At 38.1% G+C, this 26774-nt stretch overlaps 1 protein-coding gene across 5 annotated transcripts in view; it reads right to left on the bottom strand.

Annotated features, from left to right (window-relative positions):
- The window catches only part of IPO11 (importin 11), a 99771-nt gene that overhangs the window by 68145 nt on the left and 4852 nt on the right, over positions 1–26774 (bottom strand). For all 5 annotated transcript variants that reach the window (XM_027791219.2, XM_055791505.1, XM_055791507.1 and 2 more), the window contains exons 3-8: positions 26200–26275; positions 21994–22077; positions 21574–21717; positions 13372–13472; positions 6660–6732; positions 3149–3352 (exon numbers count right to left, since the gene is read on the bottom strand). In XM_027791219.2, coding sequence (XP_027647020.1) covers positions 3149–3352; positions 6660–6732; positions 13372–13472; positions 21574–21711 — 516 coding nt within the window. In that variant the 5' untranslated portion in view covers positions 21712–21717; positions 21994–22077; positions 26200–26275. The remainder of the gene's footprint in view (positions 1–3148; positions 3353–6659; positions 6733–13371; positions 13473–21573; positions 21718–21993; positions 22078–26199; positions 26276–26774) is intronic.

Consider the following 26774-nt stretch of genomic DNA (forward strand, 5'->3'; position numbering starts at 1 on the left):
CGTTAGGCGGAAGGATCCCCCGTGCATCCAGCGCTGCCAATAAAGGATACTTAGTCACTAAGAAATTTTGACTTTGCTCTTTAAATCATGGGGGTAAAAAGATACTGAAGCTAAAGAAGAAAATTAATTATCTTCATAAACGAAAACTGTTCATGATGAATAGTAACAGTAAAAGCAAAGATGGCAGACCTGTTCAATGCTGGATTTCATAATTTGCCAATGATCACAAGGATTCCTATTCAGGATTCCTATTTATGACCATATTTCCAAGATTCAGCAATCTCCAAAGCAGCAAAGAAATGTGAACAATCATAAAAACCCTCAACGAAGTTCAATGGGGAGACTAAACCAAATGTTGTATATCCAGTAGCAGAGGAGGTACCCAAAACCTTCTTGTACCTTATGGCAGGACTGTAAAGAAAAGCACTTCTAGTTTAAGATGAAAGTTGTGCAAAGCTTCACAGTTTCAGGAAAAAGAAAAGTTTCAGATAAACTGTAAAAATGTAACAGCATTCTTTCAAAACCAGAGCCAAGAAGCAACAGGAAGACTCCAAAGCTTAATATCAAATGAATGAGAGGAAAACACTGTAACTTATTTTTGCGGATTTGCAATAAATTCATGGGATCACTTCTCCAGTATGTGCTATTAGAAAAAAAAATAATATATCCAAACACTGCAGGTTTTAAGACATAAAATCAATTTCTTCCTAAAAGCAGCAGAACATTTTTATTAGATAGAAAAATAAAACTCACTGGTTTTACTTCCAAAAGACATCATCCTCATTGAATAAACTAAGTCCAGAAAAGTAGGCTCAGAAGAAAATAGAAGTTTATAAGCAGTATCACCAATATAAGCAGGTATATTTTCCTATGTGTACTAAAGCAACCAATTCTACCTTGAGGATTTTTAACATAGTTATGATTATAACTGTACTATTCACAGGAAAGATGAAGTTATAAATAAGCTGCATTTATGTCATCTAACATTTTTCTCCTTAAACATCAAGTAACAGAGTTCAGCAAGGGATGCCTCGTGTAAGCAGGACCTTGTAATCTTCAAGTACCATATTACCTGAAAAATTTAACATGTGTTTCCAAAGCTGTACTAAAAAAAAAAGCTGACACTGTAACTATTTATCTGAAGGTATCAAGAAAGTTTGAAGTATTACTTAAGTTTTTAGAACTTTGCTTTTAGAACTTCCATCTTCAAATGGCTTCTTCCATAAGAAAGTTTTTTTGACTCTCCAGAAGTCACATGCCACTCAACAGATGTGATTTCCCCTTACCAGGACACAGAAGCAGCAGACTTCAAAGTTGTCCAATTTTGCAGTCATTAAAAAAATATTAAATTTAAAAAATCCTGAAATGTGAACCCTATAGTGCTAGATACTCAGAAAGTTTCCTTTTCCCACCTAAAGTTCAAAAAACTGTGAACATACATTTTATTCCCAACACAGTGAAACTGGATGCACCAAAAATTTTCACTCACATCAAATTAGATGATAGAGGAACTTTGGATACTGAACGTATCCACAAGTTTGAAACCAACATTTAAGTATAAAAAGGCTGCTTAAAAAGGGTATGCTTGTTAAAATGAAATTTCAGTGTTACTTTTGACAAATACTGCCTTGTAAATCCAAACAAAGAATGTCACATGCCTTTTCTTTGCATGTCTGAAGTTGCCTCACTCTACGAATAAAAAAAATATACACACTGGAAAAATGGTATTTTTCCTTTCCATAAGGAAAAAGGCTCATACAAACGTACCAAGTTTCTTGGAAATATAAAAGTAACTGAGCTTTTTTTGAACCTGGTAAGTTGGTGGAAATGCAGCAAAGGTACTGCTGGACATGACAACTTTAGCAACAAATACTGGACCTTAGGACCTATAAATTCCTTTCTGTCCCTCCACTGAGACAGTATGTATTTAGCTGTTTTATGAAGGTGAGGCTTTGGGATTGCATTTTGACTTTTTTGCTGTATCCTTGAGCATCAATAGTATTTTCAGCTGCATAATCAAGCTGTATAAGCAACACCTTGATTTAGGAGAGTTTTACAAAAGAAGTCATTATCTCACCTGCTCTTCATTGCTTTGGAATTAATATCTGTGAATTTACCAAACCCTTTATATTGTTCAATTATCCAGATCATATATAATGGCCTAATAAATTTCATAATATAAACTAGTATTTCCTATGCAGAGATTATATTCATCTGTACCTACACATGGCAGAGAGAAAACACTGTTCCTCTACATACACATCTCACAGGAACATAGCACTGTTTCAGATCCTGTCCTATTACAAGAGCCAGTCTTCAGTGCCTCAGACTCCTGACCATTAAAATTTCACCTTAACTATTACACAGCCAGGATTTTTTTTCTACACAAATAGGTAAAACTTCAAAAATAGTCTTCGTTATCTGCATTATGATCTCTTCTTTAAAATGGAGGAATAAAATAAAATTTTGTACATTCAAATGTAACATGTTTGGAAAAGATGTTTAACTCAATAGATTTAGTTAACTGTACTATCATTGCCTAGCTCCAAATGGGATCTGAGATGCAACAACCTACAGCCAAAAACCTGTGTTCTAATCAGTGGATTCTTAAAAGGGAGAATGCAGGCTGCATGAGACAAGATTTGGCATTTGCATTCACATCTTGCCTTTTAATTAACCTGGAGAATGAAGCTGATCTGGAAAAAAATCCAAACACATTTCCACTGACAATACAACCCAAAAATATTGTGCTATGGAAGCCTAAACCCCAGTATTTTTTAAAGACTATATTGAATTATGAATCCAGAGCACATTTACAAAAACACTACAAATTCATATACAATAAGATTGGCTATATGACATGATGACATAAGGCTGATACACAGATATTGTTCTGTAGATGAAGCTCTGCTTCTTAACACAGGTTATTATAACAAGACTCAAGCTGCAAGCATAATAACATTCTCAAAAACATTTCACCTAGAAGCTGACCTCCAGTTATTTCTTACTGTACACCCAAAGTAAAAGCACTTTGTTTCAAATGCAGACATTAAAACCTGCCATTAATGCACTGCCAGCTAACCACAGGAAGTGGCAAGCATGCAGTCTGTGGTTTGCATGCTCTACAATACTGCATCACATTACTTACATCATAGAAAAGTTTCCTATCTGTAGCAAGCCGTTTAGATGCCAGGGTCTTTGTAACATGATAAAAGGTAAGCAGTGCTCTGTGCTGTTGAAGATCGTCCTGAACCTTCACAGATTCTACAAGAGTGGGTATAAGTTCTGGCCACTGCCTTGGGCAGTCCACCCTGGCAACTTTAGCAATCAGTACAGATATCTGAGTTGCTATCTGCAAAAAAGAAAACAAAACACAGATACCACAAAGTCAAAGTTCATTTAGAAAAATACAATGCAGAAACTAACAGCCAAATAAAACCTGAAACAAAAATACCCTAGCACAGATTGCTAGATTTTTGTATGTTTTTTCTCAAACTATTTTTAAATTAGCTGAATGCAAGTAAGTATGGAGAAAAAAATAGGTCTATTTCATGTTTATAGTAAATATCTACATAAAATGCTGTAAATATTTACATAAAATAGCCATAAGGTGGCTACTTTGTTTACATTTTACATAAGACCACTAAATGCATTTTTTTCTAGAAATCATGTAAATTAGACATTTGGAAACCACTTTCTACTTTGCAGTGTTTTCCATCACTTTCTACAAACAAACTAGATTGCTGAATACACATTACCCTTATTTCTGCTATATCTGAGTTTTAGCTTTTAGACAGACGCATATCACCCCCACCATCTGACTTTGGTTGCTGGCACCAAACTGCACTGATGCCAGTCTTGCCAGCAGCTGGCACCTAGTCCTTGCAGCATGCACACAGACTGAGCTTACACAGGAAGATACTTAAAAGGATTTATTCAGGAGACAGGACAGATGGTGGTGATTAGGCACCAGGTTTGTTCAGACATGGGTACTGACCAGCCACAGTTTACACATCGCTGGCCCTTTTCATACCCTCTCTCTGTCTGCTTCCCATTTTGCTGCTCCACAACTCCCTTCCCATAAACATTCCTTAACAAATTTTGTACAGTCCCTCATAACTTCATTTCAAACATTTTTTGAAGTTCAAATATTTTCATGTTCATATTTCCCCATTCTTACCCTGTTCACATTGAAAAGGTTCCCTGATTGGATTAATGAAGCAGACGCTCTCACCTTCAACATACCCTTACAATTACCACCACACTTCCAGCCTAGGGAAGAAGTTACCACCTTACGCCATCAAAAAGAATCCAAGCAACTTAAGGGCATAAGAGGGAATACCTATTTACTGCTTCCTTAGCTGTTTCATCTGAAGTCTGACCACCCCACAAAACTTCCTACAACATTCATTCCTACCTACTTGCTTACCAAGAAGAATTGCTTCAGACAACTGACACCAACATTTGCAAGGAACAGCTGGGAGTCTAATCTCTTTATCTTATATCATATATCTTTCAGATCAAGTGCTATTGATTGGCAGGAGGGAACAAATAAACTCTTCTCTGTACGTGATACAAGAAGAAACCTCTCCAGGGATGCCAAGAGTATTTTCTCCTTGAGGACTGGCTTTTTAAGTGAAAAAAAAAAAAAAAAAATCTGCTGTCACACATTTCAAGCAATATTTTGCTCCTCTCTTTCCTCCATATGGTAAATATCTTCAGAGGGCATGGAAATGATGCTCCCAACATATGGCATGTTCTGTTTTCTTCTCTCTCTCACCTAGAAGTCAGTTTGTATCTTCACATCTCAATACTGTCTAATTTCTTATATTTTGGGGTTGTTTTTTTTCTTTTTTTTTTTTTCTTTTTCTTTTTATACACACAAGGGTCATATTTTTTCTGCCTTTGATGATGCAGGAAGCACAAGCATGTAGCAACTGTGTTGTGAAGTATCTGCAACTAGAAAAGAGCACTCATTGGGAATACAAGATATCAGGCGTATCAGGCAGACTGGGGACTAAATGAAAGGTGCCTCTGAAAGGAAACCTCAATATATGTAATATACAGATTGGGGAACAAGGGACCAAAAAGGGGAGATGGATTCTGAAACATCCTTCAGTAGCACAACAATTGTTTGAACAATTATTTAGGAGCAGGCTGCTAGCATAAAAACAAACCAAAGTCCTCTATATCGTAAAAGACTACATCCCAAAAATATCATAAAGGCACACAAACCAATACGTGAAGCTGCTAGTCTTTAAAATGAAAGTTAAAATGTTCCAATCTCAGCCTGTAACTATAATCTCAAAACTGCAGAACTGTTCATTAGCAGTGAAATTTATAACTATAAAACATGCCATACTATTGCCTTAGCAGGCAAACTGATTAAAAACTAATGGAGATATGGAAAAATTATTGATAAAAAGTTTGAATTGTTTTACATACAATGCAGTTAACATTAGGTTTTCAGAAACGTAAATACCATGCAACCACTTCAAAATTAAATATTTGATAAACTTTATACTACCTAGTAGTAGCATAAATGACACACATTTTATGGTGCAACATGACATACTTCATAGTTATTTTGAAAATAAAGACACAAGTTAATATTTGGTCATACTTTTTACGCTGCAACTATACGTGGACTACAAATTTAAAGATATTTCCTATGTATACCTGCAATAAAAAAACCTGCATTTAAAATAAAAACTTTAAATTCTAGTCAAAATTGTAATTGCACAAAGGTCTTCTACAAACATTAAATTGCCCTAATTTTGATACATTGCTCTTATCCTACAAATAACATTAAACCAACTGAGGAATCCTGAAAAGTTGAAACAGAACTGTCTGCAGAACAGAAGCTTGTTTGCTATACTTTTTAAGTTTTACCTCATGCAAATCATTACTGTATTTTCTTCAAAAAAAAATTTAAGATCCTAGCTTAAAATATTAGCAAATACTTCCTTGCAGAACCTCATACTCACATGAGCAAGAAAAAGTTAGCAGAAGGAAGACTGACTCATCTAGCTTATGGATATTCTGAGGCCCTAACATTAGCTCTATACTCAATTTAACAATAAAACCTTACACTAATCAAAATAGTAGCTTATAATTAGTCACTTTATGTAAGACAAGACACTACCACACTGAAGCTTTATTATGCCTATTTAAATTAATTAATGCTGTAATTAGACATGTGACAGCAACACTGCTTAAGTGGGTTTATGCAGCAGCATTCTCAACAGCTTATTCCTGCTACACCACCACCACACTTCCCTGTATGGCTATACTGGGAGTCAGATCAGATAACAGATACAGCTGAAAAAAGAAAAATCACTCAGGGAAAGGTTATTTTTGAGCTACATGAGTTCCCTGAACCATTTCACCAAATGTTTGCATAAACAGCAAGGGACAGCATCCAACTGCCACTGAAAAAAAACCCAAGAGACAAAACGTTATTTCCAACCTAAATGATTCTATGAATTATGACCTTTGGAAAAAGATCTCACTTCAACACAAAGATCTGTCTGAAAGGCAACACATAAATTGCAACTTGTCAGCTTTATTATTATTATTAAATATTTTGTAAAGAAGGAAACCCAATTATATACCAATACAAGTATTTGCTGGGAGAGTAATAATCGTTCAACACTAACCTGATTCACTGGCTCATTGAAGTTGCTGATAAGTCCAGCACGCAATGAAGTTTTTTCTTCTTCAGAAAGAGCGCTGTCAGGATATATTTATTAAAATATTATTTGACTCTCAATACAAAAAATATTAAGTAATATTTAGAATTATTTTGTCACTATTACTAGTCACAAAAGTTGAATGATCATTTCCATTAATGCATCTGCATTTGACGGGATGAAAATTATTTTTATACACCATTTTCTTGAAACTAATGTATTTCAGTTTGATACACTATCGAAAGAATATCCTTTGTTTTTCCACTATCTCAAATACACTTAAAAAGAGAGGGAAGAGTGAAACAGACAAACATTTGAGGCCTTTCAACCTCAGGTTTTCACGTGACCTTTGTAAACACAAATGGCCGAAGAGAAAGTTCAGAGAGTAAGGTACCCAGATACATTACAAAAATAAGGGAAAAACGTACAAACTGTAAACTGATTGTTATTATACAGTTATTACTGTGGGGACTAATGACTTGAGCATGACTTTGCCCATGCACACTAATGCATAATGACAAAAGTGTCCAGTATAAGGCAATAAGGTATCAGACTGTTGTCTCACAGAGTTCATTACCCAGGGAGCAGTGTCAATTCACACACTAATTTTTTTATTGCACACCTGCACAGAGATGGGTGCTAGGTGGTAAATCCACAAAGCTAGCACACATCTTAACACACAGTAAAACACTTTATAGACTTTGAACAATTGCTTGTAATGAAGTTTAGCCACACTTAATTCTCAATGGTTCTTGTAAGTCTTGATTCCATTTAAAGGTACAGCATACCTTTCCACTGACCAGTTCTGTGGGAAGCGGGCTTTGTTAGTAGGGGACTTCCTTTTTTGCTGGAAGGTGGATCTTTTAATATGGTAATGAGGATAGTTCACACATAGCTATAGTTATTTTCTGTTTGGCCTCATTAACCATTGGGTTTTTCCTAGGGTTTATCTTGTTATGCCCCAGGCTTGACATTTAAGGAGTCTATCCCTTCTCCCAAGCTATTCTACCTACAGTCTGTAACATCTTCTCTTTTCTCAAATTCATTCTTGTTTTTCACTGTAGACATTTACATATATTGTCTAAGTAACAGGCTAGCCTTATGTTAATAATGTATGTGCCAGCCAGTCGACTGCAAGATGACAGCTCTTTTTGCAAAAGCAATAATCCTATTCTACAAGCAAGCCATACAGCTACACTTAAAAATATGGATCCTCTGAAAATTACAGCTTTGAGTGAAAAATATGTTTATAAAGTCTTAAAGAATGCAGGGAAAACTAATCTGAAGCATAAATTCTAAGCCTTAAAGATTAATTTTCATTCAAGTGCAGCTTTACACTATCTTTATACTTCCCTTTAAGTGACCTAGTCTATCAGTTTAAGATTACAAGTTACAGTATCATATCATTCCTATACTATTTAAGACTGTATACGACCCACGTAATTTTAAGTTCCAAACAGGAAACAAAACTGCTTTTAAAAATGCTTTGTTGGTATCTGAAGATTATGTAATCAGAAAAAAAATACACTTTCATTTGCTGATAGCACCTAGAAAGGTGTTTCTTACAGAAAAAAGACTTATGTTACCAAACAAGGTTGTTTAGATGAAACTGTTTCACCCAACATAGCACCAATTTAAAAGCATGCATGCAACCATGACATCTCCATGAGGTCTAGTGGCTGGAAATAAAGATGATTAAACACAGCAACACAACAACTTTCTGTTGCCTCACCTCAGGTGCAAATACTGACCTACTGGAGTTTTATACAGTGAGACTTAAAATGATGCGTAAAGCTCACTAAAACAGTTTTTACACTACTCTACACAAATACCAAATATTCACCTTAAAATAACAGGAGAGAGGATTTACCCCAAGCTCAAACATTTGCAACAGTATTAATAGTTTTCACTGTTTTCCCCTCTGTATATAACACAAGTACTCACCATTTCCTAAATCAGAAACCTACCATTCCAAGTATAGTACTCAAGAAGAGCAATTTACTGTTTCACTGGTGACTCATAAATGCACACTAAGTCTTATCTTCAAAGGTAATTTATAGCACTCAGGAACAAGATTTAAAGGGCTTTTTATGAAGACTTAGGCCTTAAAATATTTTAACATAAAATTAAATTATGCCTACAAACATTCTGGGTAAAGTTTACAAAGATTTCTGCAACAGTAAAATTTTTTCTGCAGGGAACTATTTCATTTATTAATCTAAAGCCACTAGATGATATTTTAGGGAAATAAATTTCTGTGGTCTTTTTTTTTTTTTAAGATTGCAGTATGTAATTTCTGCACACACAGGCATACTCTGAAAGGTTCATAAAACTTGAAAACTCTTACTAATACAATTAAGAAATCTAATGTCAATTAAATGTAGCTTGTACAATACCTCACCTTCAGGCATAACAGCATATAAAACCTGGTTTGTACAGGAAAAGGACTGTTCTGCTGTATTTTTTACCTTGTTTGTGAGCTCATGAGACCTTTTGCCTTAATTACTTTTCCATAATTACCATTACATTAATCATATCATACACATATTCCAAGAGCAGTAACCATTCAATTTGTTACTATGAATAAAAATGCTGTAATTAAGCTCTTGCCATTACACGCAAAAGAAGGAAAAGAAATAGACTCATGAGGATGAGCACCTCAAATACAGAAGCTTACGACAAGCAAAGTTAGCAAAGAGTAATGAGAAAGAATAATGGAAGAAATCAATGCAGACGCAAGCAGCATACTGCATTATATGACAGGATTGCAAACAGCTCTACCAGAGAGCGGAGGGAGGGATTTACCGTTTAGGTAATAGGACAGTGACATCTGCCGGGGACTGGATCCCCCTGCTACATGCTCACCCCTGCAGCAGTCACAGACACAGCCACGGACAGCAACACCTTTATCCTCCTTTAATACACTGCAAGAAAGGCCCACAGCTCCATACAGAAGTTACAGGCACGCTAGAAATTAGGAAGAATGTGTATCACTCAAGTTATTTCCCTTCTGCACTGAATTACACCAAATCAAAAATCAAAATAAGGTCTTCTAGGGATGAAATTTATTTATCTTGTAGTCCTTTACAGTTTGCAATTTCAAAGTTTCTGATCTTTTCCTGTGTTTGTGGTATGGGGAAACATGTATCCAGATATTTAAAACGTTACTTTGGAGATTTTTAAAAAAGGTCTATTATTTCATAAACCAGAAATTCAAATCTGAACAGTTATAATTATCATTCAAACAAATCAGAACATGGATTTGAAATGCATTATTACAGTTTCCAGTAATCAAATCAAAGAACAAAGTCCACAAAAAACAGGATGTAACAGTAACTATCTGTAAAATCAAAAACGTTGAAAAACAGGATCTCCAAGAAAAGCCATTTATAAGCACACATACAACATCATAAAATGAGACCACCTTTGGAGGAGGACGACCACAAATACCAAAAAAACCAGGCCAAACTGCCCAAAAAGAAGCTATGACAACCCTAGGCTTTTCTCCACGGCAATGTGGAAAGCTGCCTGAGAAAGCAGGAGGAAAAAAGTTCATAGGCCCATCTCCAAAATCACGCTCACTGGAAAACATGGCTCTAAGTCCAAGGCAGGTGCATAATAAGTAGCATGAATAAGACAGACAGCATTGGTGAACTGGTGCAAAGAGCAAAGTATTTCAGAAGCCTCACTTTTTCTTAAAAAAAAAAAAGTTGTTTGTATTCACTGTTTGTTGCTATGTATTTTAGTATAATGATTAAGTCAACTAATGCACTGTCCCGAGAATTCACGATCTCAACATTTTCCTGCTTTGTAGCAGCAGCAGCTGAGAAACCATAAATGCCCAGCAGAGAGGTAAAGCTAGTTCTGCTTGCTTCAACTGAAAAATAACACCAGCACACCTGTACAACTGAGGCATTTAACTTACCATCAAAATTCTTGGGAGAGTGAAAGTTCTTCACAAGTACATAAATATTTAAGACATATAGTTCCAAAAGAAACTGTATTTGGCTCCGATTTACTAAGGAATTAAGGTTATATGAAAACATTATCTATCTGTAGGAACCCTCCTTCAATTCTCATAATTCTTCAAACTACCTACCAAATTACAATCAAATACATTTGGCAAAGAGCAGAAGTGTCAATGGTATGTTTTTCCTTAGATTTTGTGAAAACTGTAAACAGCTGAGTAAAGCAGACAGACCTAAGTTACCACCCCATGGAGAAAAACACCAGTATGGAATTAGTCTTTCCCTTCAAAGAGGCAGCAGAAACCAGTCACCTCCAACCCAAACATCTGCTCTTCTGAACAGGCTGGGTAGATCAGAACAAACTTTGAGGTACTACAATGTACAGACAAAGCAGAGCTGCTGATGTGAGAGACAAGATGAAAGACAAGAATTTTGCAAGGACAACAATCCCTTCAAATACCATGAAATCCAAAACATGACTGGTTCACAAAACAATCAACTGAGAAATTACAGCTTAATTATGGCATTTCTCAAAATGCCCTCAACATATTCTGCTGCTAAAACAAAACTATTTGGGTAACTGCAAAGTACTGACAAGATGTCACACAAGAAATCTAGGGAAAAAAATTCAGAACTGGAGAAACAACTGGATAGAGTGGACATGTACTTAATTTACCACATGGAATCTTTAACAGCAGCCAATACTTTTTTTATGCTTTAATTGCATTAAATTGAGAGCAGAAAAATTAGAAATGGGGAAAAACTGTGGTTGTATTTGAAATTTAGTATAGATTTACCCTGTGGAATCTTTAATAAATGTGGGGGTTGAACTTGGCTGGATGCCAGGTGCCCACCAAGTTGGTCTATCGCTCCCCTCCTCAGCAGAACAGGGGGGAGAAATTAAGATTTAAAAAAACCCTTGTGAGTCAAGATAAAGGCAGTTTAATGAACCAATAGCAAAAGTCATACATTTGGAAGGGAAGGAAAACAAAATATGTTATTTTCTACTTCCCAGCAGCAGGCTACATTTGGCCACTTCCCAGAAAGCAGAAGACAAATGTAAATAATACATGCCCCCCACCTCCTCTTCCTTACTCTTAGCTTTTGCATCTGAGCAGATGTCATATGGTATAGAAAATCCCACTCCCACTGGTCACTTTTGGTCAAGGTCCTGGCTATGTCCCCTCCCAAGATCTAGCCTAGTGGTAAGGGGTGGGGAGAAAGGCTGGAGAGACAGCCTTGATGCTGGGTGAGCCCTGCTCAGCAGCACCAGAACCCTGGTGTGTTATCACCACCTTTCCAGCTACCAAACCAAGCACAGCACTGTGAGGGCTGCTGTGGGGCTCAGCCAGATCCAATATAATCATGTTTTCTGGTGGGTTTTTTTAAAAAAATCACATTAAGTTTTCAACAGGAAAAGTACAATGAAAGACTGTTACTCAATTTTTACCTTGGTTCAAACAATAAAATTGTAGTCACTACTTCTGCAGAAAATGAACCATGTTTTTTTTCCACTGGAAGCGCTACTAATATCTATCTAAAAGTATTAAGAAATTGGAACAGTATATTTTAATTGCTTCAAGTAATGTTTGCTAGGTACCTGTAATGTAAGCAGTACTACCCCATCACTTCAACCAAAATGTCAAAGATACATGCTATCTTCCATGCATTTTCCTTTCACATAAGGGAACCCAAACTCTTGCAGATGTTTTGCAATTGTATACTAATCCACATATACAAAAACTCTAGTGCCTTATGTAATAATGAAGGAGCACTACACTATTTAAAACGTCCTGCAGACATAGAATTTCATCACTTTTCCCTCTTTTGGTAGATCTTTGGAAAAGTTTACTATATAAGGCAAAATACGTTAAACTATCTCAAACAAAGAACACAATGAAAATCATGCATACTTTGTGAACTAGCTAAGATTCATGATCCATAAAATCCATCTGACAGCGATATCCCACCCATTTATATAACTAGCACTACAAGAGAGACTGAATACTTCCAGGTAAGTCTTAGTTCCTGAAAACAGTGAGAGAAAATGGAAACTTTTTGAAATTACAGTTTTTAAAGCAAAAAAAAAAAAAGACTTCACAAAGAACACTGAAAAGTATATAATTCTGTAGGTGTTACAAATTACAATGGTACTGTTTCTAACTATTAAGTAAATGATGTGGTACTCAAGAATACAGATTAGATTTTTAGCTTCTTTGGAGAACTTTTTGACATGTATTATCAGCACCCACATACCAGAACAACAAAAAATGAAGACCAGAACTTGCTATCACGATAGCTACTGCCTCTCTCTCATGTACACATTCCATATTTTGAATGAATTAGGAATCAGCTTAAATGAAATGTCTCCCTAATAATCTCTCCCCAAGAGACTTCTAATGTTTCACATCTCTAACTATCAGGAAGTCCGGGTGTTAACACTATAATACTTACAATGTCACTTCAAAATCTGATACCTATGAAACAGCCTTCCAATCCAGTTTTCCAAAGTAAAACATGAACAACATGAGTTGTAAGAAGTAATATGAAAACAAAATGGCTCATTAGCGAGTCCTAACAGTGAAACATTTTATCAGTTTCACCATTAATTCTAAAGTAACTTCTATCAGCCAAGCGTTTGCTGTTGTCCAGTTTGGCAAGTATAACAAAACCTGCTGTAGAAGGTTAAGTGGAAGAAAATCAGAACTTACTGTGGTGCAACCCGTCTCCAGTAGCGATCAATTCCATTTTTAAAGTACAGCACAGCCAACCATCTTACATTCACATCCAAGGTATGATTTGTAAAGATATTCTGTTTAAAAAAAAAAAGATTTAAAAAAGTTTAAAACTGCTCACCACACCACAGACAGGATAGAAATCGTATCAACGTATGCGCTGGTGTACATTTAAATACACACATCTCTGTATGTACAGGTCTATATAAACAAAATGCATTAGCATTTGACAGACAAGTGAAACAATCTGTTAAACATCAATTTTTAAAGACCAAAGAAATCTTTATCACTCGCCCTAATACCTGATTTATTAATAAACCCCAACATACAGGACAAATGTATTTCTAATCTCAGGCAGTTGAACAAGCAATAAAGGGGTAACAAATACTAGCACTAGTTAGTTATTATACTCTTTGATGACATAGCTCTTAGAAGTCTGAGGCACACACAATACAGAGTATTTTTCTATTCTAGTCAGAATTCAGCTTTTAAGAGATTTCTTCATTACCTTGAAAAGTGCTGAGAACCATCCTGACTACCAAAGCTGATTGCAAAACCGTGACCTTGCAGGACAGCAACTCTCGAATGTGCCTATACTGATTCTAGGAAATTAGTTTCTACTACTAAAAAGCTATACAAGTACATGTATATATCTATACACAGATGTATAATTGCATCTGTCTATATACACTTTTATGTACCTGTATGTACATACAGACAAACACAGAGAAATTACTTCATATAGTGACATTGTGACAATCAGGAAAAGCTATAATAAAGGTAGGCTACTGAATCTTATTACAGGTACTACTCTGGCTTTCTCCCTGTTTTCTACTGCATCACATGGATCTTTCTTGAGGGGGTGAGATATTACTCCCTCCTTTAGGGAGCAAATAGGTGTGGGCTCAGTGGTCATATTACACAGGAGAAAAAGAGTGCACCACTTGTATCAATTGCTTTTAGAAAGCCACTAAGAAAGAACATGAGAAATGCAGGAATTCAGGTCAAGAACATCTGCTACTCTTGGGTGCCACAGCTGAAGAACTATAAATAAAGTCCTGAAATAACTCAGCATTATAAAAACCTGGGACCTCATCAAGCATTTTCACTATGAATTCAAAACTTAACCTTCTCTCAAACTCTGTTTCTATAATATAAACAGCTTTTAGATATAATGGCCAACACTAGAAAAGCCCTCACAAACTCTAATCACGAGAAAGCAAAAAGACATCAACAAAGGTATTCAACTCAACCTTTAGAAAAACATGAAAAATGTTGTAGCCCACTGATGAACACCACACAACATGAAAAGGATGTATATAATAGATCATTCTTTCCCAAAGCTCATCTAGGAAGAAGGACTGAATCTCTGAAAGATTTTCCCTGAGGCAACTTAAGCATTTTACTGATATGGAGAAATAGTGTGAAATGGGGACAATGGACATCGATTGTGATTGTATATGTCTGCTCAGGAATGTGGGTATGGTGACTAGTCATGGGTGCGGCGTCTGGTCACATAGGCACACAGCCTTGAGGAGTCGCCTACAGTTTTGAGGAGACGCCTGCCCTTCTTCCTCTAACAAAGGGGCTATTTAAAAAAGAATGAGAAAAGGATGAGAGATATTCCAATGCTATCTAGAGGGAGGGAGTGCTAAGTCTCCTTGCTGGAGAAGATCAGATGGTCACAAGAACATGAATCACCTACAAACCTGCAAGACCACCACATTCTAGGCAAAGGACTGATAAGCTAATTAACATAGGAAGCAAGAGTAAGCGGGTTTAGGTAACGAATATGTATAGGTGTTAATTGATTATTCATTTGTTTTATTGTATAAATTTGAATTGTTTCGTCACTTCAGGCATGCCCGCTTGTGGAGGAGCGATCCCCCGTGCATCTGCGCGCAATAAACATACCTACTTTATAACTTTCGAGTTATAGAGTCTAATTCCGCACGTCAGTTTGGCGAGCCAGGCAGGAGGATTTCTGCTCGGCCGAGGGACCAGCTGCGGAGCGGATGCTCCTAGGCGCGCCCCGGGAGATCTCCTCGGAGGAGCCTCCTCTTCTCAGCTGTTCACCCGGGAGCAGAAGAGAAACCCCTGGATCCACGGGTAAAACGTTATGTTTAGAAACGGGGCGGCTGGTGAGACACACAGAGACATCCAGCGCGCAGCGTAGTCCCCAGGCGGAAAGGTACCTTGGGAGGGGATTTGCTGACCGAGGGGTGGCCGCTAGCGATCCTGAGGGCAGATCGAGCAAACCCGAGGTGACTGCCATTCCTAAAAGCCCGGAGGCCTCGTGACGGAAAGCGGGGGGCGGGATGGAATAAGGCGGAATCTCACAGGAACAAGAGGGACCTCACAGCAAAAGGGAAACTTTGGCGTAGGAAAAAAAAAAAAAGAAAAAAAGAAAAAAAAGAAAAGAAAAAAAAAAAGGAGGAAAAAGGGGGAAGCTAAAAACTTCCTTTAGGTTGTCTTAAGAATTGGGGAATTCCTAGAATGTAACAACTGAAATAGCGCTCTGTGTCTTGTTTGTTCTATGTGTTGTCTTGTTACATGTTCAAAACTTGGAGTTTTCTATGTGCTGTCTTGTTACATGTTCAAAACTTGGAGTTATGAAATGTATGTTGAAAAATAATATTCTGGTAATTCTAGGCAAATAGCGGAAAACTTAACAATCTGCTTAAGACCGGGAAAAATTTGGGTTTTGTTTGTTTGTTTGTTTTTTGGCAATTGTTCATTGAAATGCATACTTTGTGAACTGTCAGTCTTCCTAAAAGTTGTACATAAGTGCACGGTACCGTATAACATACTGCTTGTGTGACTGAGGGCTGCCCGGAGAGTGTGAATGGTGTGATTGAGATGCGCATTTTGATTTTCCGTGTATAGCTTAATTATTTTGACTGAGTGTGAGTGCAAGAGTGCTTGAGACACGTGTTCGAGAGCAAAACGAGTAAGGAGCTCTATCTGCGTTGCAGACCTTGGGTGGCTAAGGCGGCCGGAGAAAAACAAAGTAATTAAAATTGCGAAATAGGAAATGGAAGGAGTAAGCCCTGTGAAAAATCGCCTTGGGTTGTATATTAAAACATTGGAGGGATATCGTCGGACAGGGTGGCACCAAAAATAGAAGGAAATTGATTAAATATTGTAATCAGTGGTGGCCTTTGTATAAATTGGAGAGTGATGCAAAATTGCCTCAGGAGGGAGGAACGTTAGATTATAACACTCTCCTGCAATTAATGTTGTTTCTGAGAAGAGAAGGAAAATGGGACAAAGTATCATATGCAGACATGTTCTTCGTCCTCCGGGACAAACCTGAGTGGCAAAAGGACTGTGGATTAGTACCCCCTCGGGATCCTATGGTACTAGCACTAGAAAGAGTGTGGGATTAACATCACCTGATCTTTGATTATGGCTCTAGAAAAGGATAGAAAAAAACCCTGAGACCTAAACTAGAAAGATGTTCTTGTTGAAATTTTTGTGTTAAAAAGCTCAGGTTGTGGTTCCTCCTGTGGAGCAACCAGAATGAAACACGTTGTAAGATAAAAACTTGTACTAATGTATGTAAAACCTGAGGCGGGGGGGTGTGGTGGGGAGTGGAGAATCAAAGACCTTGTAAAAGTGTTAAAGTATTGGGGTGAGTTTGTACAAACCCCCGTACCCCCTCGAAGGTGCGACTGAATCATGCTGGGATGCATGGCAGGGTGTTTGCTGTTTGCCTGCGAAGGCATGATATGTAAGAACACAGACTTAAAGCAACAAGGAGCAGATTGGCATTCAGGGTGAGAAAGAGTTAAAACAGAAGTGCTGTTGCAGAGGCAGGCTTGTGTAACCTGCGGAGCAGGAACAACATCTCCTGCCCCGAACCCTCCTGCTGGTGAGGAGGAGGGGGTTGCTGTTGCTGACAATTGAGCAGAAGGACCTGACAATGTCACCCCAATTGCTGCAGCATTTGCAGTGCAACAGGACCGGTAACGGCCCCTTTAGGGCAGGGAATGGGTATGAGGTGGAATTTTAGTGAATACAAAACCAACTTATTTGTTAAACCTCAGTGAAAAAAAAAAAAAATTGTTACAGTTGTGGGAGCTGCTGGCCACCAGGAAAACATCCTGAAACCTTTAAAGTACAAACTAAGAAAACAAATAAGAATGCCAAATTCACCAAAATCTTTGTTGGGATGAGATTTATTAGAACATCTAGATGTTTAAAGAAGGAGAAATGAAACTAAAAGTTAAAAATGATCAAGTAATTGAAATATTGAGCTTATCTTTAATTCAACAGAAAAGAGGAAAAGAGGACCTCCCTGGAGTAAAAGAAATTTTTAACCAGGTATATCTGAAAATAAATTCCAGGAAAGGTGAAAAATGCTTTACCTGTTACAGTAAAAATTATAAGGGGGACAGTTCAGATAAAAACAATATCCCTTGGTCAGCAAGGCTGTGGGGATATTGGCAGAAAAACTGAAACAAAATACACTCTGTAGTAGTTCTACTAATGTAAATCTGTGTGTTTTGCCATGGCAGTGACTTGTTATGGGATGTGCAGATGAAGCTCTGCATTGACAACGAAGTACAAGGAATAAGGTTGGTCAGGTGCCTCCTACCATAGTCAAGGGCAAGACTGGGTTGGCCTCGGTGTTTGCCACCAAGAAGAATCTTGAGCTCCGCTGTTGGCTGCAACCCAGTAGGCGTTGAGTGGTGGGGACATATGCCATGCCAGACCTTGATGTGAGGAATGGCCCCCTCTGTTATAAGAAGGAATTCTTCCATCCATGGAAGGAAGAACATAAGATGGCCCACTGAGGCACTGATTTGGAAACTGGAAACCGCCTGGCCGACCATGAGACCAGACAAGTAACAGAGGAGGTAGGAAAGGAGGAATTATCCTTAATACCAGACGATAAAATCCAAACTGTAAGCACAGATCAGGAGCCAAACTATTCTAAAGAAAACTTAAAGGTAATTCAGGACATGAATGATAAAATAAATAAGTGGACTTATTTAAGGGATGGTCGTATAGTGGTACCATCCAATTTAATATGGACCACAGCCCTATTATTAATAAGACGCATTGGGGAGCTGATACTTTATATAAAAGTCTAAATCAGAAATTGATAGGGTGAAACTTGTATACTGTAATAGAACAGGTGACTCAGCAATGTGAAATGTGTTAACGCAATAATCCCAATACAGCAAATAAAATAAAACAAAACTAGGGAACATTAGTAGAGGAAATTATCCAGGACAACAGTGGCAAGCTGATTTTCCGAACTCCCAAGAAAAGGGGGGTACCAACATTTATTAGTTATGTCTGATATGTTTTCAGGTTGGCCAAAAACCTTTCCTTGTCGAACAAATAAAGCAAGAGAGGTAACGAAGGGATTGTTAAATGAAATTATCCCCCGCTTTGGGGTTCCGGCAACAATCTCTTCCAATAGAGACTCACACTTTTGTGCCAAAATAGTAAAACAAGTGAGTAAAGTATTGGGAATAGATTGGCAATTACATACTCCTCATTACTTCAGTGTTCTGTTTGGTGCTGTCGAACAATGATCAGAGAGCATAATGATCAGAGAGCAAAATGATACTTTTTAGAACAGGGGGGACTGAATAATGAGCTACATACAATGAGTGATAAATGGTATACTACTTTTTTAGAAAATGATATATAATTATCCAAAGTTGGGAGGTGTTCAGGGACCCTTATTGTCAACATGATGAATACACCAAGACCCTTAAGTGTCAGCACCACGGATGTACTAGACACAAGGTCCTTGGATTCATTACCTTTATAAGGGCCATCTGGTCCTAAGTTTCTGTTGTGTATATAACGCTACCTAAACAAGGACACTGAATCATGCTCATTAGTCTATCGAGGAACAGAGTCTGTGCAGAAACAAGAAGGCAAAAAAGGTTCACTGGAAGAAGACTCCTGATCTTCATCCTGAAGACCCCCAGACGACCACTCCTCAAGGACACTGCGCAGGAGCAAAATATGTAAATGAATTCCCGGAACTGTAATGCATATGTAAATGATTTCCTGATGGAAACCATAATTGGTGGGATACTCTCTTTGGCTGGTCACCTTCTGCAACAGGAATTCTTAACGCTATGGTACACCCCATTGTGATCTTCTTGATCAGTTTAGGAATTTCCTTAATACTAACCATTATGTTATATTTGTGGGTTTGGAGAATGTTTAAAAGGGTAACACTTATGTATGATGCTTTATATCATTCGGGAAGACTGCTTAAGTAAAAGAATTTACTTAGTTTGATAGAAAAGGGGGGATTGATATGGAGAAATAGTGTGAAATGGGGACAATGGACATCGATTGTGATTGTATATGTCTGCTCAGGAATGTGGGTATGGTGACTAGTCATGGGTGCAGTGTCTGGTCACATAGGCACACAGCCTTGAGGAGTCGCCTACAGTTTTGAGGAGACGCCTGCCCTTCTTCCTCTAACAAAGGGGCTATTTAAAAAAGAATGAGAAAAGGATGAGAGATATTCCAATGCTATCTAGAGGGAGGGAGTGCTAAGTCTCCTTGCTGGAGAAGATCAGATGGTCACAAGAACATGAATCACCTACAAACCTGCAAGACCACCACATTCTAGGCAAAGGACTGATAAGCTAATTAACATAGGAAGCAAGAGTAAGCGGGTTTAGGTAACGAATATGTATAGGCGTTAAATGTTCATTTGTTTTATTGTATAAATGTGAGATGGTTCGTCACTTCGGGCATGCACGCTTGTGGAGGAGCGATCCCCCATGCATCTGCGCGCAATAAACATACCTACTTTATAACTTTCAAGTTATAGAGTCTAATTCCGCACGTCAAACTGTCTTACTAACTCTACTCTCCACCTATGATCACCTGCTTCCCCCCACCCTTTTCTGCTCCACAAAGGCAGTGCTAACTATTTTCTCTCCCAGCATAATCGAGTTAAAGTTTAGAAGTTTAGTTTAACTAAACTGAACTTAGTTTAGATTACTATTCATATTTCACACTTGAAGAAAGGCTGATGTGTCCTCAAACAGGATTACTTAACCACAATAATAGAATTAACAGCATTTGATCCTTTTAAAGGCTGGGTTTTTAGCTCTTATATTTAAAACTAACACCAACTACAGCTACAGCTGTGCGTGCTCAACTTCTCTACAACCTGAGCTGTAAGCTCTCACGCAAACATCCAGAAAACGAAGAACACTGTCAGTGGCAATTTCTGCTCTTTGTATCAAGACTGTTTATCACCACAGAAACACTACGGCAAAGGCAGTGGGTTACAATGCCATTTCACAGCTCAGAAGTCAGATTTTCTTTTACCTACATCCCTTACCTTCAACCCTCTGAACAAATGAAACAGAGTTCACAGAAAACAGAATATGGCACTACACAACCCCAAATCATTCATCCTGTGCACCGAAGACAGATGTTTGTAGGAAGAGCAGTCTATCTGTGTTTTAATTTAAGACTATTATAAACATACACATAGGAATCACAGAATAACACCACTTAACTTTGGAGTGTCTTCTCTGGAGCAGCTGTGTCTCCTCCTCTGACGAAGTTTTCGTAAGTTTGCACCACATTGATGCACCTATTTCATCAATGGTCATAGTATCTTTGCAAGTATTCACCTTTCCCACTTCAGGAACCTTATTACCAACCTGGTCAGCTAATCTCCCTGCAAGTCTCTTCTCCATTGACAAGAAGGAAAGCAACCCCAGCTACGTATCAAACTTAATGCAATGAAAAGCATGGGAGGACTTCTATGAAAACAGCCATAAGATCACCTCCACAATAAAGAAAAGGTGGTTACTGCCTCGGTATATACAAGCTTCCCTGCCTCATAGGGTAGTAAAGGTAATTCCTTTGACAAGAGTCCTCTTGGCCTTCTATCTAAAATTCACAGCAGGCCAACAACAGGTTTAGCAGTAAAGCCCACCTGCTCATGCCACTGGAAATTGGATTTCCTCCTTCTCCTGAATGCCTGAGAACAGAGCTTGCTTTGAGACAAAGTGACGACAATGCCTACCACAGAACAGTATAAGGATACTAGTAGCTGAACCATGATGACTCAAGGCTTCTCTCAGCCAGAGGTCATGGTTCAACAGTATTTTAGACAGCCACATTAAAAATTACTCTAAGTTTACTTAACAGCACTTTTCCACTGTATCTTACCAACAAGACTGAATAAAAACCTGGCTGGGTCTCCCACTGCTTCAGCTGTTCCTCAGCCGGCTTCAATACTGCAGTATCTTGACTAGTAGCTTGGGTCAAGACTTGCAACACAATACTGCTAGCACTATTGAGATCCATGAAAATCTGAGAACATTTGAAAAGGATAAAAAACAGTTAAGAAAAAACCCCAGTAAATACAGACAGGTATTTTCCATTCATATTACATAAGCAACCCACGCTTTTCATTAAACTACAGTAAGATAGCAATACACCCACTCACAGGCAGTGTCAAGGTACAGTGATTAAACTATTCTGCTTTCAGAAATCTCAGCAGGAGAAGCAAGCAATAAGTCTATCATTGCAAGCACATCTACTAGATTTGAGGAATTACAGGAAATATTTTGATTTAAAATCTGTTACCTCTCCTGTGAAGCACAGCCAATTAAGAGCAAAACCGCAACTAGCAATGACTTCAGCTGTAGGCAGAGTAAACCATGGGGTTGTCTGAAAGAGGCAAAGATGCAGAGTATCAACAACTTTGTATTTTCTGCATAATTTTTCCCCTCAGAGAGGAACCGATCCATTTCAGATAGCTAAATTCCACAATACAAATTGACCTAGACATTTTGTCTCAATTAAAAGACGATGAAGTATGATTTCACAATTGAGTCCTAAATGAAACTGAATCTTCCTCAATATATTTGTATTCCTGCATCTTTTTAGCATACCGAATGCTAATCAGCTGAACTAAGAATGTTAATTGCCTGATTTCCAATATAAATATGTGCTTGCACTCTGTAAAGACAAAACAAGAGGTTGCTCTCCAGATGACAGAGACTACATTTATATAGATGTAATAACCACAGAAACAGCACAACAAAAAAGCCACATATATAGAAGCAACTATGAAGTCTGACAACTGCTTTTCTGTCTTTAAAACCTTCTGTTTATAACCTATGTAAACTTTTTGTCATACAGATAGATGTTATTTATATACCTAATTTTCTAAATATGTACCTAATATTTTCTAAAAAAAACAAGCAGTTTCTCTTCAACAAACAGGCCTGAGGGTTTGTTTTTGTTTAACACTAAAATAAGTTTATTTTTCCATCTTCATAAAAAAAAATGTGAAGTGTAAAATTATTATGGTGAGAAGCTAGAGAAATGAAACTTTTTTCTGACATTGGCTTAAAATTTCGTATTTTTGAGAAAACAACCACCTTAACAATAAAACTAGGAACAAGATTAAAGACCTGTTATACCAGTAATAGCCCTGCACAATTAATAAAAAAAATATCTAAGAACTCTCAATCCATAAGTCTCCAATCATGCTCAACAAAGACAGACTAAAAACATAAGGCTCCAAGCTTAAAGAAAGCATGCTTTAAAAACTATGAACCACAAAATCAGATCTCTCTTCAGAGCAATAATTGAAAAGAACACTTAACTCAATCTCTGCTTTACACTTCCCATGTGATACACATTTTTATCCCTCTGCTTTCGGCAGCCTGTGTATGGAGTTTGCATGGCAAGGTTTTGGTAGCCAGGGGGCTACAGGGGCGACTCCTGTGAGATGATAGAAGATTCCTCTGTCTGACAGAGTGAGTGCCAGTCACCTCTGAGATGGACCCACCACTAGGCAAGGCTGAGCCCCGTCAGCAACAGGGGTAGTGCCTCTCAAATAACTTAAGAAGCGGGGTGGGGAAAAACCTGTGCAGCTGCAGCCAGAGAGAGAAGTGAGACTATGTGAGAAACAACCCTGCAGACCCCAAGGCCAGTGAAGGAGGGCAGGAGGTGCTCCAGGCACCAGAGCAGAGGTTCCCCTGCAGCCCATGGTGAAGCCCATGGTGAGGCAGGCTGTCCCCTGCAGCCCATGGAGGTCCATGGTGGAGCAGATATCCACCTGCGGCCCGTGGAGGACCACACACCAGAGCAGGTGGATGGGCCCTGACGGAGGCTGTGACCTTGTGGGAAGCCTGCGCTGGAGCAGGCTCCTGGCAGGACCTGTGGCCCCATGGAGAGAGGAGCCCAAGCTGAAGCAGGTTTGCTGGCAGGACTGTGACCCCGTGGGGGACCCATGCTGGATCAGTTCATGAAGAACTGCAGCCCCAGGGAAGGACTCACATTGGAGAAGTTTGTGGAGAACTGTCTCCCGCGGGAGGGACCCCAAACCAGAGCAGGGGGAAGAGCGTGAGAAGGAAAGAGCAGCAAAGACAGCATGTGTGAAGGACTGAGCGCAAACTCCACTCCCCATCCCCCTGTGCTTCTCTAGAGGAGGTAAAGACGACAGTAGGGATAGAGCAGCTCCATGGGAACCTGGCAGCCACCTCAGGTCAACCCAACTCACCCTGCAAAACCAATTTACCCATTTCTTCCTATCTACTTGTGTCAAGTTGTTTCAATTTTCATCAATTTGAAGATTTTCTAAAAATCTTCCTGCAATTATGAGGTCTTTGCATAAGAAACTTAAACATTCAATTTCAGAGCACAAAGAAATGTATAGAGTAAGCACACACAAGAAAAGCAGCAATAAAAGAGAGATTCAGATTTTTCTGGAATAAACACTGTAGCACTGAGGCACCTGGTACAGCTAACAGAATTTCAGAGCACCTAAAAATGGCAGTGAAGGAAAGGGAGAGTGGAAAAGAAGGATATGAGAAAAAAAGTTAACAGAAATTGGTGTAGAATTTGCACTAACGAGGAAATCACAACTCAGTTCTGGCAAGACCCAAACTACACTTCATATTATGAAGTGATTATGTTTATTTCCATTCAAAAGTCAAATTATATATTTTCAAAAGAAATAGTCTTCTCTTACACTATCAAACAAGACCTGATAAAAGTATTAATTCTGAAGCGCTACTCAATTAGAAAAATAGCAGACCACCAGTTTGATTATCAGAGGAAAACCAAAAAGAGAGAACTTCTGAAAGTCAGCAAGCTGGCAGAGCATGTGTGAATTAAAAAATGGTAATTAACTTCAACTTTGGAGAAAGTGATTTTAGGCCTTTTGCTGAACAATGTTCTCCAAGTAATGAGTTGCAACAGGGAAACCTCATGTGTAGCAACAGTGAATCTGCAGCACGCACCCAGACATTTGCTAAAGAATCATTGCAAGGACATGTTTGAAAGGAAAAAAGGTAGAATATGGACCATTCATGTTAACAGTTGATTTTGCACTACAGATCTAAGATAAATGAATACTAAATGAAACTATCTCTCAGCTACATTCAAATCTAATGTACAAAAGGAGGGTTCCCCACCCCTAAGGGAACAGTGCTTCTACTATAAATTTATTTACTTCACCTACAACAGTTCTTATCAAAAGACTTACTTACTTAAGTTACTACATTACAAACACAGAAACCTAGTGGGTCTTTTATCATTTTCTTATTTCAAAGTAATTGTCTGGCAGTCTAGAAATAACAACAACAACAACACCTACAGAAAAATATTCACAAAGTTTCTTTCTTATTAATGCTTCTCATACTTGAAAAGGTTTGTGTTTTCATTTAAGAACTGGAGCAGCAATTGCTGTTCCAAAAAACCCAGAAAAATGAAACCAACCTTAGCAGGTCAGGACAAAAATTCACTTAACCCAGTGTTCTGCCCAGGTCAGGACAACCTACTAATGATATTTCTAAACAATGCTCTCCAATTCTTCAGAAAACTGTGACTCAAGCACTTCCTAGTAAGAGGCACAGAATTTAAATTTAATAGCCTTCAAGAGATTTAGTCTTCCATTAATTTCCTCAGTTGCTTTTTGACCCCCCATGTGAACAGCAGTCCTCATACAGCACTGGATGAGACTGTCACAAGCAAAATAACAAAAATGAAAATAAAAACAATAATCTCCCTGAAGATGGTGCAACTTTTAGATAAAGACTATAAATGGTGTAAAATATTTAAGGAAGTAGTATATTCTGTAGGATTTGGATGGCAAAAAATTAACTGGAAAAACATCTGATACATGTACAGCAAATACAAACAGCAAGAGGCACAAATGGCAATAATGCTTCATTATGGCTGCAATTCTGCAAAGTCCACTGCAAACTTATCATCAGAACCTACAGAACAGAACAAGAAGCTGTTCACTGCTTTTATGCTTAAGAAATTCCTCTGAACAATTTCTGCTTTCTTCTGGTAAGTCACTAGATTCTTACTTTCACAATTACTTTCCTTTTTTAAAAAATATAAAAGTAAAAAAATACCCAAGTATTTCAAATCAGTCCTACACCAAACTCAGATTTGTAGTTTCAGTTAGCTACCAATGAGTTAAGCTGATACAAAGAGAGGTATGGTCATTAAAATAAATTGCATGACCTCCGCTTGTCCCTGCACCTCTTAAATATTGGCAGCTGAAGCGAGCAGGGAAAATGCATAGGGTTTTTGTTTGGATCAAGCTCCTCAATCATTTCCACACCACACTGCTAGACAGGTAATTGTGCTAGGCATTAAAAAAACAAGCAAAACCGACATAAGCAGCTTCTTCACTGTGCAACAGGTGTGCTGCTTCTTCAGCAGCAGTGCTGGCTTATGCCTGCTTAGGGTGTTCACCAAACTGCAATTTTAATAAAGGCTGTGACAACTACTGGGAAATCCACGACTTTATACTACAGTGCTTACCTAGGGAGCTGGAAGAGTGAATGAGTACAATGCTGTGGTATTTGCCACGCCTTCTTCACAAAAAACAGCCTTAACACTAGAGGGGAAAAAATGCAATAATCTTAAATCTTAAAAAATTAAGAACAATCAATTACCAGACTCAAATACAGAAAAACAAAACAACAGCATACATTCAAGATGGCTTCAAAACTCTTGTCAGCTAAAGAACATTCAAGTAAAATTAATTCGTAAAAGCAAAACCACAAGTTCTCGGCATCTAATCCTGTATATCGATCTTCTTTTGTTCCTCTGTCTTACCAAAATGTGAAGTGAACTTAGAGCAAATTTACATATTATGATAGAGCCAACTTAGTAACTGCTTCCAAAAGGGCAGAAGGACAGGTGTGAGGGGTGTCATGACACAGACAGACAAAAAAACCAAGCCAAGAAGTCAAGCCATCTGAGCACAATATTCCGCAGACACCAGAAGTGGGTAAGGGAAGAAGGAAGAATTCCAACAGCATCAAGCCACTACTGACTCAGGTCCTAAACAAACCATTTCAGCTCTGATAAAGTTTCTCCAACAGGATTTCTAT

This window comes from Falco peregrinus, chromosome Z (genome assembly GCF_023634155.1).
Source record: "Falco peregrinus isolate bFalPer1 chromosome Z, bFalPer1.pri, whole genome shotgun sequence".
Classification (NCBI taxonomy): Eukaryota; Metazoa; Chordata; class Aves; order Falconiformes; family Falconidae; genus Falco; species Falco peregrinus.